General features: G+C 30.8%; 1 protein-coding gene across 4 annotated transcripts in view; it reads left to right on the top strand.

Moving 5' to 3' along the window:
• The window catches only part of LOC108783195 (SLIT-ROBO Rho GTPase-activating protein 1), a 78399-nt gene that overhangs the window by 44693 nt on the left and 17639 nt on the right, over positions 1-16067 (top strand). For 3 of the 4 annotated variants that reach the window (XM_018551698.1, XM_018551700.1, XM_018551699.1), the window contains exons 2-4: positions 959-1142; positions 6760-6925; positions 8906-9133. In XM_018551698.1, the coding sequence (XP_018407200.1) occupies positions 959-1142; positions 6760-6925; positions 8906-9133 (578 nt within the window). Of the gene's footprint in view, positions 1-958; positions 1143-6445; positions 6677-6759; positions 6926-8905; positions 9134-16067 lie in introns of those variants that run through there. The other variant, XM_018551701.1, reaches the window with a different exon arrangement.

Here is a 16067-nt window from a genome sequence, read left to right on the forward strand (position 1 = left end):
AATTTTTTTGATAATATATAAGATATTTAGCATTAAAGGTATACGTGCTTATTTATACAGTATTTATATAATAAAAAATTATGAATTTACTAGTAATTATCCGAATATTTGTATTAATAATCGAACCTCCTCACAAATCGGAATGCTCGATTATTGTGATTCCTAGCACAAAACGTGTGTGTGTGTGTGTGTGTGTGTGTGTGTGTGTGTGTGTTTAAATTACAGATTTAATTACGTCTATAATGTGGTCAACATTTATGTTACTTGCATTTAAAATATTTTCTAATATTTAGATATATTAATACCTTACATTTTCTTGATTTCGAGTCCATCCCAAGTACTAAATAACTGGTGCTATGTGTGAACACGTTCTCAACGTTCTCACTCCAAGATTTACACTTGTAAAAGTACTTACTAAAATCAGGTTATCGACTTTCGATACGTTTACTGCTTTTTTGTATGAGGCAATCATGTCATTATTATCCTCATCATTTTTTTACTTAAAAATATACATAGATAGTACAAATATTGACGTTGGAAAGCAGCGTGCTCGTTGAAAATAACATGTAATATTAGCTCGTTTTGAAGATTGACGCTTCATAAAGGTCAAACGGTTCATTACAGGGTAGTCGTGTCTATGGAAACTTTTTATCAGGGCGACAAAACCTACAACATATCAAAAAATTTTCATCCAATTCGACCAAAATTCAATTTTTATAAGGTTTCCATTATGTGAGGTCCTTTATGATTTTCGAAGTAGTAACAACTTGATATTAGTTATAATTTTGAGAAGAACAAAATTTATTTACCAGAAGACTCGCAAGCTCTTTCGGTAACGATTAATTTCCGGGGTTATTTTAAGGGTATCTCTTCGAGCGTGTATCTCGTGACACCCGAAACGCGTAATTACAATTGGAACATGAGCACTAACGGGGTTTCCTTTTTCCTCTGCTTACAGATATACGGCTACAGCTGAACGAGCAGCTGAGATGTCTCGATGTAAGGATGGAGGCACAAGTCGCCCTTGTGGTCGAACTCCAGGATTTCTTCCGCAAAAGGGCAGAACTGGAGCTAGACTACAGCAAGTCTCTTGACAAGATGGCTAGGAGCATACAGTTGAGACATAAGGAGCAGAAACAAAAGTATGATGAGTACACCATCTTTACATATTAATTCTGTATTGTACCTGTTTGCATTTTTCATCATAAAAAACAATTAAAAAGGTCATAAAGAAGGATATTAAAAGGAGGCTAATTTCTACCCAAAAAAAGTGTAAGTAAATGGGATAGTGTTTTTTATAGATTTTAATCTCCTGAATACATTAATGATTGATAAAAAAAGGTTCAGAATCGATAGGAAACACCTTGAAAATTGAGCATGAACATGATATATTTAAATACATTTCAATATTCTTACTTACTTTTCAAGGTGTATGATAATAATGACCCAAAAAGACGTAAGCAAAAGAGTGTTTTTGTAGATTTGATTTCCTGAATATGATGAACTTAAAAAGTTTGTGGCATTTGAAAAACGTCTTGCAAAGTAAGTAAGAATATTGAAATTAAATTAAATATATTATGTTCATGCTCATTTTTCAAAGCATTCTTTGTTGATCCTAAACTTTCTATTAACATTGTCGTATTCAGCAGGTCAAAATCTATAAAAAAATAAATTTTTTTTGCTTACTTATAACTACTTGCTTATTTTATAAGCAAAAATCATCCTCTTTTTAACATCCTCCTTTCACTATCTTAGAAACATCGTATCGGCGCAAATGCATAAGGCGATTAAATTTATATAACATCAAAGTGATATTATTACTAAATTATTATTCAATTAACATTTTATGGTAAGAAAATTATCAGCTTAAAGAAAAAGTTAAAACAAATAGTGATAGTTTTAAATATTATAATAAATAATTACATTTACTTTTTTTAATTAAAAATGCAATATTATAAATTACAAAGTAGATTTATTAACTGGATATAAAAAGCAAAATGGAAAAATAATTCTACCGGTTTTTCTAAGATTACAACGTTTAAATGATTAACGACGCATGCGTCAATTAATTCATTGTAATTCAGATGCGTGTACCACGTGTTGATTGAAACAATTGAAACGATGCACCGTTTCAATCGCGATGACGCGTATAACAGCAATATATTTGCACTATTACATTACACGTTGCGCGACATAAATTGTTTCGCGATTACATTACGTAAATTTTGATTGAATATGTGATTATATTCGAGATTGTACATCTTGATCATGCATGATTACATTTACGGTTGTAAAATGTATAATAAATTGACGCAAAAATCAAACTAGATATTTTATTGCAGAACTGTTACTACACTAAAATTAACGAAAAAAAAACATCTTAAATATTTTAGTTTTTTAATATAATATTACCAATTGTATTTCTTTTTCTTAAAAATTAATATTATATCATTAATGTTTTGCAGAAAATACATATAGAAATTCATACTTTTTTTTAACTAGATAGCAAGAGTAAGACAAACAAATAATATTTGATAATTTATTAAAATAATTTTAAATATTTAACCTACCATTATGTATGTAACTTTTATATTTAATCAATTTTCATTGTACTGAAAAGGATCGAAGGGTCGAAATATATATACGCTTTATTATTCATTTCGAATAAATTTTATAAAAAAACACTAATAACTTGTGTCGACTCATATTGGCATTTTATTCATTCTTTTTGGATTTATTCATCTGAGCTTATTAATTATCTTGTTTTTTAAATATTTAAGTTACAATATTGAAATAATATTTTATAATCTGTTTACATATCTTTAATATTTAATTTCGAATAGTAAAATAACTTTCCACAGACAGCACAAGACATTCTCAGGATCATCCTAAATATATCCTGAGCGACTCAGGACATTATAGAATGTTTTTAGGACTTCAAATTTTTTTAGTGTTAATAAATACAGATACTTTATCATTTTATGTAAATTTAATATGCATATATGATATCATTTAATTATATCAAAGTTTAATATAATTCAGAAACTTAAATGTTATATAAGAAAGTATATAGGGTGTCCTATTTTAAAAAATCTACTCAAATATTTCATAAACACTACGTTAAATCAAAAACTGTTTTAGGCAAAAGGTTTTTTACTTTAAGGGAGACATAGAATAGTATAATTAGTTTGATATTGGGTGGCGTTATCGAGGTCACGAAAAGTTTAAATTTTTTTAAATAGAACCTTCCATTTTTTACTACATATTCTTCTAGCTTATCTTAAAAGGTTTTCACTCTAATAAACTTTTTTTTTTATTCAAGCTTATCTTTCACTCTAATAAACTACTTTTTTTTTAAGTACTTTTCGAATTATAAGGCTTAAACGATTTTTTTATGAGAGGGGAGTGCTAGCTTAATGAACATCCAGCACACATAGGACAGATTTCAAGGAACATCATAAAACGATCGAGAGGATGTCTTACGGATTTCTCTTGGATAAAGTATGCTGTGTAGGAAATATTTTTATTATATAAAATATATTTTACTCTGAAGAAATGTTTTTCGTAAAATATTTGTATAAAAAGATGTCCTTTTTATATCCTGTCAAAATCCTTATGATTTTCCACACGATCCTTGGGATGATTCAGGCCTGTTATTTGACCTTCCTCAGGACAGGAAATTCTAGGATTAAAATAGGACGTTATCAGGATGTCTGAATTGTTCACATTGGATGTCTTTTGTGTTGTTTGAGTTTGGAGAAACATTCCATAATATGAAAACAATTTTATGTATCGCAAATATTTTTCTTTATACAATATTATCATTGTAAGAAAATTGAACTCTATAATTACGGGTTCTTTTTATTTTGAGTAAAACTATTGTAATATATAAAATCGTGTCGATATTACGAAAAGTTTAAAGTTACAGTTTTGGTAAAAAATATGAAGCGCTTTTAATTTCTTAGAAAATCGGTAATAAAAGTCAAATTAGAACTAATAAAGTATTAACATATCTATAAAAATAAATATTACTTTTTCAATAAAATTGTTTTTTAATTTATGATATTTTTTATCAAATATAAACCATGTAAGTCAATTTGTGGGGATGTTTTGTATACTTACGGTCAAGGCTGTACATATTTCACAGTTAATATTACATTAGTATTACAACATAATGAAGCGTATTGTTAATAGATTAATGAATTCCTCTGCGTATATCTCACGACGATCTATATTTCTCATATTCCGTACAATTGATGCTTTCCACGTTCCACTTCTACGACGGACGGATGACGGAAAAGTAGACGGTTTCGCATTTTTTTCACGTCCTACACGCGCGTGCACATCTGCTGGCACCGTTCCTGCATTTACGACATGCTCCAGTTCCTTCTCGTCTTTCAACCCTGAACGCGGGGCACCCTTTTGCTGCGTATTCAGCGTCCACAAAAGGGATGTCTGTCGCACTGTACATGGTATACCCGGGTAAAACGTAATCCGTAACCGCACGACAACACAATCTCGTTTCTCACTCGCACGTTTCCCTCATTTTGCTCCAGAAGATATCACGAATCGATAATCTTTTTCTTTGAGAAAGCACATTCGAAATTACATCGTCACATTCGTTCACCCTTTTTCAAGAAATATAATTATCGTAAAGTTACTTATATAGTCGATAATCGGATAACCTTTTTTCAACTAGCCTACTTGTAGTTTTAAAATTATCGTCAGTAAATGTTTATAAAATTTTTTTTTATGTGCGTGTAACTGGCAATATATATCAAAGAATTACGCATACTGTTACTATACAAAACAGATTTAGTACTTAGGGAGCTTTCCAACAAGCGACATTGCATAACACAGTGATCATTTCATATTTGTTTAATATTGGCGAACAACAAGGATTCACTGTGTAACATTGTGTCATCTGTGTTTCTTGTTGGCAAGTTCCTTTAGAGTATCATCTAGAACTGTCACCAGTATTACTGGAACTTTAAGAAACCATTTGTCGGGACTTAATCATTAAATTACGCGTAAATAATCGGGACGGGACTAGAGTTTGTCAAATTTAGATTTTATTAAAGACTGTTTGATATAAATGTAACAACATAACTAATACGAATACAAAGCCTATAATAGTCTAACTTAAATTGATTAACAATTTAATAATTAATTGATGATTTTGGCATCTTATATCGATGTTAAACTATATTAAAATCTGAAACCAATAATTCTTCTTATTGCGAAAAATATTACCTCGAAAAAATATTATCGCTTGCTTTACGCGCAATTGTCCTAGCCAATCAGACTAATCAATTTAATTCATGATGGTACTGCGGTAATTTATTAGAGTTGCGTTTCAAGACTGGCAATCGTTCGGCGCGCAGTTTAGAAAGACTACACATATTAATATATAAATTCACGCAAAATTATATACCATAAGATCCAAGCTAGACTGTTATTGGTTTTGTATTCGTATTAGTTAGATTTTATTATTACAATTTGATAATATTTGTGCTTTCTAAGAATTTTAATTTTTGTATGCAGGCAAATTTATGGTATTTTTTATTAAATAATTAAATTAATAAACATATATACAATATATGTATAAATTAATAAATTACCTGCAATTTAGGCGTTTTTCTGGTACTTTATTCTTTGCTTTACATTTTGATAAAACAAGAAAATAAGAATCTCCAAATTGAAAACAGGAATGTAAAATAATTATTTGAGATAGTACGTATCTACTTTAAAAATTCTACAAGAAATTATTATGATAAGAAATGATTAGGTCGATAAGTAAAAAGTTATTTATTCAACCTCGAGGATGCGACTCGCACGAATTCGACTAAACTTCAACAAAATTTTTTTTTAGAATTTAGTACTTCTAGTAACGATTTTCTAACTCTAAAATTACCGCCAAAACTACTGGAATTTTAAAAACAATAAGTTATTAAATGACTAATTCTAATACAATATTACCAATGACCAATTCTAACATAATATTAATGTTATTTAATGTATTACACTAAATGCATTACTGAATATATAACACTATGTGTTAAACTTAAAAGTTTACTTTGACAAATAAATAAACAAAACGAAATTTCTTCAACAGAAACAGCATAAATATGCGTTTTCTTTTGTACTATCTCTGCAACTGTTAACAGATTTTTATGTTTACATGAATGTTGCAATTTAAAATGCATTTATAATATAAAACTTTTTTTACGCCACTATTTTTTTTATATTTCAATTGATTAAGTATATTAATAAATGGATTATAATAAAAATAAATCTGTTTTTTGAAAATCAATAAATGGTAAAAAAATATGATATATCTAATAATGTGATCAGAAATTATACATATAATGTCAAAATAATCTTATTGATTTATAAAACAGGACGATTTTAGACAATTTGCTTATTTGGCATAAATATTATTTTATCTTCAATTTAAGAATATATATATATATATATATGTACATTGTATATAGCGCATTAGAGATGGATGAACGAGCACGTGGATTCATATTGCACGTGATTGATATTACTGATATTACTACTATTATGTTATATGTATAAACACCGCAAATGTAAGGACGGAACGATGTGTATTCGCAAGACGATGCGAATGCGACACTTTATCGACTCGTTAGCAGTCAATTTAATTGCCGATGTAATTATATCGATATACACACGTGCGGAACATGCACATCCGCCGTCGATTCCATATCGCCTCTTATCTATCGTTTTCCGCAGGCGAGAACAATGGCCCCTATTCTCCAGCTACGCCTGTTGGCAGCAGCTCGTAAACGAGACCAAGTCCCTCAGCAGGGACCATGCCGCCCTATCTGAAGTCTACAGCACCCATCTCGTGGGCCGTCTCAATCAGGTGATGGAGGACGTGCAGCGAATTTATAAACGTGTAAGTGTCGTACGCCACCACGCGGTACAAGATAATGTTAGCGACTTAAGTCGGGATCGCGCAATTACATTACCGCGCGCCGCCGTGATAAGTTCGACTGGCTTCATTGTCTCGTCAAATTAATTGCCTCGAATGTCTGCATTCTACCATTGCCAACCGTCGTGACGTTTTGCCATAACTTGATGGCGTTATTGATATAGGTATATACCGGGTGCTGGAAACAGAAACGAATACTGATTCTAACGAAATTCTCGACGGTGCTTCTCACATTCTTTTACAGTTACACGCATCTTTGTTTTTATTTCTACAATTATATTTTTATGAATCTCTTATTGCACTCTTCTTATACAAGGTGATTATTAAGTATTCCAAAAGATGTTTTTTATTATTCAACTAAAAGTGTTATTATTATATTCCAAAAAAGTTTTTTTTATTGTTTCAAAAGATTTAAGGGATGGTTTCTTACATTAATTCAAGACGAAAATTTCATATGGTTATAAGTAAGGCACTAAAGATATATGTAGGTATTCTCATTCGCCATTTTTCATCCATTCTTCCACTTCTTGCCCTCCCGCGGTTTCGCCCCCGCTGAACTGAGCTGTGACTCAGCGAGACCAGACTGCGAGAGATCAAGGAGCAGGGAATGGACAAGAAATGGATGAGAATACCTATATCTTTAGTGTTTTAATTATAAGTGTATTCAGAGAGTTTACTGTCAGCTTTTTGGTGTAGTAGCTATTCGGGGAGTTATATGTAGGTATTATATTATATATATATACTATATAAATACTGTATATAAATACTATATAAATAATGTATATACTATATAAATACAACATTAAAGACGGCGTTTGATGTTATAACCCCCCCACTGCAACATTACCCTTTTTGAGGTATTGGCAATGATTAGCAGCGCTAGTATTAAATTTTTGCAAACACTGCTGAGTGCTATTAAACACTAGGGAAAATTCATACAATTATAATATGTATGATGGAAGATTATATAATCATTCAATGATTGTGTCTGTTTGGTTCGTATTGCATTCGTATACCTATATGTTTTATGATTTTGTTTCCAAGTTTTATAACTTTAAATAAATTTAATAAATTTGTGATTATCTATACGTTTGGTTCCTTTTTATTTGTTATTTACAAAAAAATGTGCTTGAAACCAAATTGGCTCGTACAGTCTTTCTAGAAAAATCGTCAGATTCAATTCCTCTAATATTAATTGAGATTAAAAAGTGCTAACGCTATGTTAGTATTGTCAGCTGGTAGTCGCGCTAATGCCTATCTTAGTTAGCTTCCTGAACAAAGTTCGCAGTATTGGCGTTTATCGCGTAACAATAAATTCCTCGAACGCTCTCTAAATATCTGAAACGGGTTAGTTTAAAAAATATAGTCTATCAAAGTATTGTAGGAAAAATTTCGTTCTTTTAAAAAATTTCGAACTCAAATTATTTTAACTTTAGCTACAATTATTTGTGAGGAATCATCTCTTAAACTCTTTTTAGAATAAGCAATAAATGAAAATTGACTAAACAGAAATGTTTAATACTAATAAACAAAGAAGACCATATTCATTCAGAACAAGCCTTGGTACCTGATAATATTTATTTTTGTATGAATTTTAAAAATTTCCAGTTTAAACAAGCTAACACCGATTAATTGTTTGTGCATGACTTACAATTTACTTGAACTAAAAATTTCAAAAATTCATATAAAAATATTATCAAACATCAAGATTCGCTTTGACCCAATATAGCCTTCTTTACTTATATCTTTTAAAATACTTAAGAATCATTCTCTATACGTCTTGTAAAAATTTAGTTACACATGTTTCTGTATAACTGTAAATTCTTTCAGAAGGAAAAATGTTGTTTCTAATACATTTAATTCAAATTAATTTTCACGTTACAGAGAGATCATATTCTCTGTATGTTTTTCATTGCCATTACTTTTCGATATCTGTTACTACAGTGTCGCGAAATCGGCTATGAGACGCACGAGGAGATACTTCGAGTGCTGCACGAGCTACACACGACAATGAAGACTTATCAGGCCTATCAGGCTGAGTCCAGGCAAGCGGAGACGAAGCTCCGCGTCGCCGAACAGCAACGTAACAAACTCGAGGTAGCGAACGCGGACAGTCGTGAGAAACTTGCACGCAGCAAGAAGTACAAGCTCATCGAAAAGGAAGTTAACAAGGTAGGTTTGTAGAATAGAACATATTAAAGATTGAATTTTGTATATTTCTTGGCAAGAGTATTCATATCGGCGCTTAATTTTCGAAAACGAAAGAGGGATAAAACTTCAGAAAATGGGAGCAACCGCCGATGATCTTGACTTTAACATATGTTGTCAAGGTCATGATCCTAACCTTCAACAAGTTTTCGCCGTCCAAGAGAACATAATTTATACCCCATTTCACTCTATACTTCCTCTCTATCTAGAGTCATTCGCAAAATAGTGAAATAATTACGAACTTTGATTATTATTAATGATTTTTTAACGAATAACGAACGACTAAAACCTATTGGAGATCACTTAGAGTGATGTCCTTGACAATATATGTGAAGGTCATTGGGGAGGGGGCTCTTCTAATCTGCATTTATATCTATCATATATATAGTCACATTAAACAAAATTTTTATTTATATGAAATAAAAAAAAACTCTTATTATGCAATTGAATTTAGTTTAATCAATTAAATTAAACCTATATTATTAGTTAAATTATATATAGTTTAATTATATATTATAATATAATTAATATAAATCAACGATATAGTCAATTTCGCGCGAGTATGTTATGATTAATACAGATTATCAGAAAAAAACATTAAAAATGTAAAAAAAAAGCGTCAAGTATATTGCAATATTGTAATATCTTTACATCATTTTGTAAATATATTCTAAATCATAACAAAAAGAATAAAAAAATCTCTTAAAAAGGAAGTAAAATTAAAATTCAATATTTTTATGCAAATATATCAAAACAAAGACATATTTAAAAACATAATAAAAAACCAAAAATAATAATATCATAAAACAGAAGTGAAATCAAAATAATATTTTAATTACATTTATTTTAAAAAGTTCGATAGAACATAGTTCTCCGTGCGGCATCTTGAAGACATCCTTATCATGTGAACATTCATCCTTTAAGACTGTGTTGTTTAAGATAATTTTTCTTAATTATAATAGACTTAATTCAAAATATGGAAGATTTCTAAAATGTATAAAAAAGACATAAAAATAAGAAAACGAAATAGAATAGATAGCGTAGAATACCTACAATAGAGACGCAGAAGAAAAGAGATTTTTATATCGATAAACAAGTAGAAAATGGTATAATAGATACAAAACCTCGAAAATGAGCAAGATTTCTTTTAACAGCAGCATACTTGATACGCCCGTTTATACTTATAATTTTAGAATATTTAATTACTTGCTGCAATATATATAATTTTAAAGCATACATATATTATCCAATCTAATCATGTCGTAATTTTCTAATCAATTTTCGATATCTGTCATATATATTATCTTCCAAATTAATAATAATTAATTACGAAAAAGTCTATAATTAAATCTATTCAATAAAAAATGAAAAATCTAGGGCTAATGAGAGCAATTCGCTGTTAATAGTGCGATCAAATAAACATTTTTTAATTACTACATGAATGAATACTATACTAAATGCTAGACATTTCGGCCTACATCCGGGCCATCTTCAGTAGTTACTCACAAAGAATATCCTTCTAATATGCTATGAGTGTGTAGGAAAGTGCCTGCTCTCCTAGTCTTCAAACTGTCTCACATGATTTGAAAGTCATGTGTAAATGAGTGGAAGCCCAAATATCTACACAGCCATGGTTCAACATTCAATCGTCGTAGAAATTACTTAAAAAGATGTTCGAATAGTCAATTTATAAATTAATTAAAAATGGTCAAAATTAACATGTAATTTAGATGTTACCAACATCATGGATCATCTTCCTATAATTATAGATTAATTATAATTAAACTCTTCAAAGCATGCACCTACATATATTATTTAATATTTTAAATAAATTAATGAAATTCACATTTTGTTTACAATTTTTGTCATTTTGTTATGAAACATTTTATTTGAAATATTTCGCCATCTGAATTAGTTTAAATTACCTAAATAAAAATATTGGATTATAATATTATAAAAAGATTATATGACGTACGATGTGCATATATATATATATGAAAAGTGGTATCATATTTGTTTGTATTGCAAGGAATTTAGAAGAAACATAAATACAACACACAGAGAAGCTATCAGCGTTAGGGCGTGGCTCGGTGGCAGAACGGAAGTTTACCACATAATATGGAGGAGACTAAGCCTCGGTTCGAAGCACTCTGATATTTTTCTCGTGCTGTCGTTTATTACTTACAGCTTCAAAAGTGGGATTGAACACGCTATGTACCTCTCGGAGAGAGAGGGCTAGGATTTAAAAATAAATGTTCTGGAATCAACTGCCTTAGGAATTGGAGCCGGTGGCGAAGATGCCCGAAGTATGCTCGGAATGATTCGGTAAAAGAGGGACTGGAACTAACAATCAAAATAGCAAATTTAGAAATTGCTTAGGAGAACCAATGGATGCCTTAATGGAAGAATACAATTTGGGGATGGTCGTCCAATAGATGGCGATGTATGCCATGGGGATACCCGATGATTCTGAAAAAAGATTGTCACTCGTATATGTGGCGGGAAAATGCTATGGGGACGTTTCAAATCGCATGTATTATCAGACTGGGCTTAAAGGAACTTTGTTCAATATTGCAATATTAGGACTGTACATCCGGGACGCATGTAATTTGGAAATTGAAGGAAAAGAGGAAAAAGGCACAATAAAGAAACTATTAGCGGTAGGGCTGTGTAGTTCGTTGGCAAGACAGAAGTTGGATATGGAGGAGATTAGACCTTGATTATGATACGTATGGTATGACACATTCCCAACTTTAATCTTATGCATCATCAGCGCCTCTTGCACTAGAAGTTGCAACAATATACTTTTGGAATCGTTGATAATAATTTATAATAACGACAATGAAGACAACAACAATGTTATAAAAAGTTTCAGATCCGAACTTTGCGTTGTAATATCTTCTCCTTCTTATCGAGCCTTGAGGGGGTTAGTATTCCTCAGTTAGCTGATGGACAAGATTGCCGCTAGTTGCTGGACGCCGGATACCTCGTACGATACGAGAAAACCTCAGGCTGCGAGATGCCGAGTACAACCATGATGAAAGTATATATGGCGGGCTTAGAATTTGGAAACCATATCCCTTTTGCGAGTCTGGGTACTGTTCACATGTCCTACTATTTGTATTTGTACCTTTTTTTTTTCAAGAATTATTGTCTGTTGGCAGTGCCGGTTTATTATGTTGTAAATCAACGTGGATTAAAAATTTGAATTAAAGATGAGATGCTTGATTTTAATAATTTGTTGGTGATTCGATGAGTCCTTTTTCAAAAATTAACTCTTTTGCGCATAATTTTTCATTATCCGGTAAAGAAATTTATATTAGGTCAATCGGAAAATTCCGTCCGATTAGCGGCGAGTATCTATATAGCTGGAACCGTCGATAACTCTAATGTTTAAATCAAGCTTAATTTTTCAGTTTTTTGTCAATAAAATTCAGTATATAAAAGTATACGTTTGCATCAATAACATTGTTTCTTACTGCATCGAAAATGTCGAAATTTGAGCCAAATAAACGTTATTTGCGCGAAGTGTTAATCTTTTGCTTGAAATGGAAAAAAACTGCAGTTAAAGCTCATCGAATGCTTGTAGAAGTTTATGGTGATAGTGCTCCTTCCGAATAAAACATGCAGAGAATGGTTTCGACGCTTTCAAAGTGGTAATTTTGATATGGAGGATAGAAAGTGTTCTGGACGGCCAAGAGCATTTGAAGATAAAAAATTGCAGACATTGATGGATGAAGACCCATGTCAAACGCAGAAACAATTTGCAAAAGCATTAAATTGTGATCAATCTGTTACTTCCGATCGTTTAAAAGCGTTAGGAAAGGTCTACAAAAAAGGAAAATGAGTCCCATATGAACTGAAGCCAAGATACAATACATTGAAAGGTGAGAAACCACCTGCGAAATTCTGTTTGCTAGGTAACAAAGAAAGGGGTTTTTGCATCGAATTATGACTGGCGATGAAAAGTGGATCTATTTCGATAACTCTAAATGCCAAAAAACCATTTGCGATCCAGGCCAACCATCGACATCGACGCCAAAACGCAATATTCATGGCAAGAAGGCCATGCTCTGTATTTGGTGGGACCAGAAGGATGTAGTGTACCATGAGTTGTTGAAATCTGGTCAAACAGTCATAGAGGATTTCTACCGAGAACAAATAATCCGTTCGTACCGAGCATTGCGCGAAAAATGACCAGAATATGAGACAAGACATCATAAAGTGATTTTGCTTCATGACAACGCGACCTCACGTCACTAAAGCTGTTAAGGAAACATTGGAAGCACTTCGCTGGGAAATGCTACCCCATGCGGCTTATTCATCAGACTGTGCCCTTTTCTACCATTTGTTTCGGTCGATGGCACACGCACTTGTTAAGAAACGCTTCAATTCTTATGAAGACGTCAATAAATTTGTTTCTGACTGGAGTCTCCAAGGATGAGTCATTCTTTCGCCGCGGAATTCGCTGCTGCCCGAAAAATGGGAAAAAGTCATTGCTAACAATGGACAATATTTTGATTGATGTACTTTTTCATTTTGCTTCTTAAATAAAATTATACTTTTTGCAAAAAAAAAAACGGACGGAACTTTTCGATTGACCTAATATATATAAATATATATAATAGAGATGGGAAAGTTACTTTGTAAAAGTAATTAATTACAGTTACAGTTTTTCTCTTTCAAAAAGTAATTAATTACCGTTACAAGTTATTGATTCCGAAAAGCAATTTGTTACAGTTACAGCTACTGAAAAAGTAACTTTAAGTTACTTTTAAGTTACTTTTGAGTTACTTTCTTTTCATCGGAATTTTCAGTAGTAGCATCGATACCATTAAGGCTGCATTCAGAAACGTTACCGACTGCCTTCGTGTATCATTTTTACCCTTGTTTTTATCTAATATTAAACAAGAATGATACACTAAGATAATTAAAAAAAAGACTGGTTTACATTTACATGTTATACAATTTTATTCAAAAAGATAAGAAAATTGTATGGTAAAGACGTTTTTCGTTAAAGTAATATAAACACATATAAATATGAAATAGCACACATATACAATGTTTTTTGTAAAAAAAAATCTTTTTATATTCGGTTAAAAGTTGCAAATAAATTCCAGCACTAATTCAAAATGGGTCACGTGATTATGTTTAGAAAACAACGGTTTAGTGGTCAGGTGCGTTTAGTACTACAATCATTCACTGAGTGCTCTTGCATTTGATTGGCGGATTCTATTAGATCCAAAAATATAGACCAAACAGGTATAAGAGTTCATTGAACGCTTTAAATGTTATTAAACTGTTATTAAACTTAATTAAATGTCTTTCTTCTGATTAATCAAATGTTTCGAAGCGTTTGTAGCTTCAAGTGGATACTATCGCACACTAAATTGACAAATAAGTTTAAAATATATAAAACAACTATGAAAGTAATTATTAAATAAGTTACTAGTTACTTAAAACATATATATAACTAAGTTAAGTTATAATTACAGATGGAAAGAAAGTAACGAAGTTAAGTTACAGTTACTAAAAAAAAGTAACTCTAATTATAACTTCGTTAACGAGTTATTTCCCATCCCTATATATAAATATATATAAACATACACAAATACGCATAAATATTCATAAATATTTATAATTATATATATGAAATATGTCCATAAATTTTCATACATCCTTCTTTTTATAAAGTTACTTTTAGTGTAATAAGAAAATAATATAGTAATAATAATAATAATAATAATAATAATAATAATAATAATAATAAGATGAAGAAGAAGAAAACCTCAAAACTAATTTCAGCGTTGTTTGTTGTAGAAAAAATCAAATTTAGAGAAATGTAAAAAAATTGCTTATACCTCTAATTATATATAATTTTACTTATATCATTTACATTACATCAGCAATTTTTTTACGTTTCTCCAAACTTTATTTCTTTTAAAACAAATAATTCGAAAATTATCTTTTTAATTATTTTTAACTAAATGGATAATTTTCGCATTATTTGTTTTGAAAGAATTAAGTTTGAAGAATTAATTAATTTTAATTGATTGATTCTCGTCTCGATAGTATTTTATATTCTTCACCACATGTATTATTAAGTAAAAATATCTGTTGCACAAAATATCATTCACTCGATACCTAAAGTGCGAATTGACGAAAACATTCAGACAGTAGATAAAAATGCAGACGAACGATGCGACACATTGTGTCGTCGGATAGACAATATCCAGGCCAATCGTAGGATGTCCGAGTTAAGCATCTGCGTCATCATCAGTCTTAACAATTGCTCCGCTTTTTGTTCAATGTTGACTATTTTATTCGCGAAATTGAACGGATAATCGTCTCGAACCTGAAACACGACTTTCATTCTTCCGGGCCTTTGAAAACTCGTTTCCAGAATTGTACAATTCAAATCCGTGTGATAAGAATGGTACAAATAATGACTGTAGAATGAAAAATCAAGACGAAAAGAGAAAACCTTTGAAAATTTTCCGCACGTTTTTCAGTCAAATTAATGAAGGACTCCGTACAAATTATATGAAAAAGTGATTTCAGTTGAATTAGTTGAATTTTTAATATATGTTATAGTCTTGCCATTCTGAACAAATATCTCAAAAAGCACAACTTGATCTTATGAACCATGTCCGTTATAAATCCTAAAAGGTCCAATTATAACGTATTAAAATACGAGCTTTTCGACAATATACGTGACTCCATGATTCACTTCCTTCTACTCATTGAGACATTCAGAATGACGAGAATTACACATATCAAAAATTCAGCCATTTTAACTGAAACCACTTTTCCTTATAATTTGTACAAGGTCTTTTGTAATATTCCCGAAGTAATTCCTACAAGTATAAAATTATGAAATTAATTCTTGATTAATTTC

Source organism: Cyphomyrmex costatus, unplaced genomic scaffold, assembly GCF_001594065.2.
Source record: "Cyphomyrmex costatus isolate MS0001 unplaced genomic scaffold, Ccosl1.0 scaffold143, whole genome shotgun sequence".
NCBI lineage: Eukaryota > Metazoa > Arthropoda > Insecta > Hymenoptera > Formicidae > Cyphomyrmex > Cyphomyrmex costatus.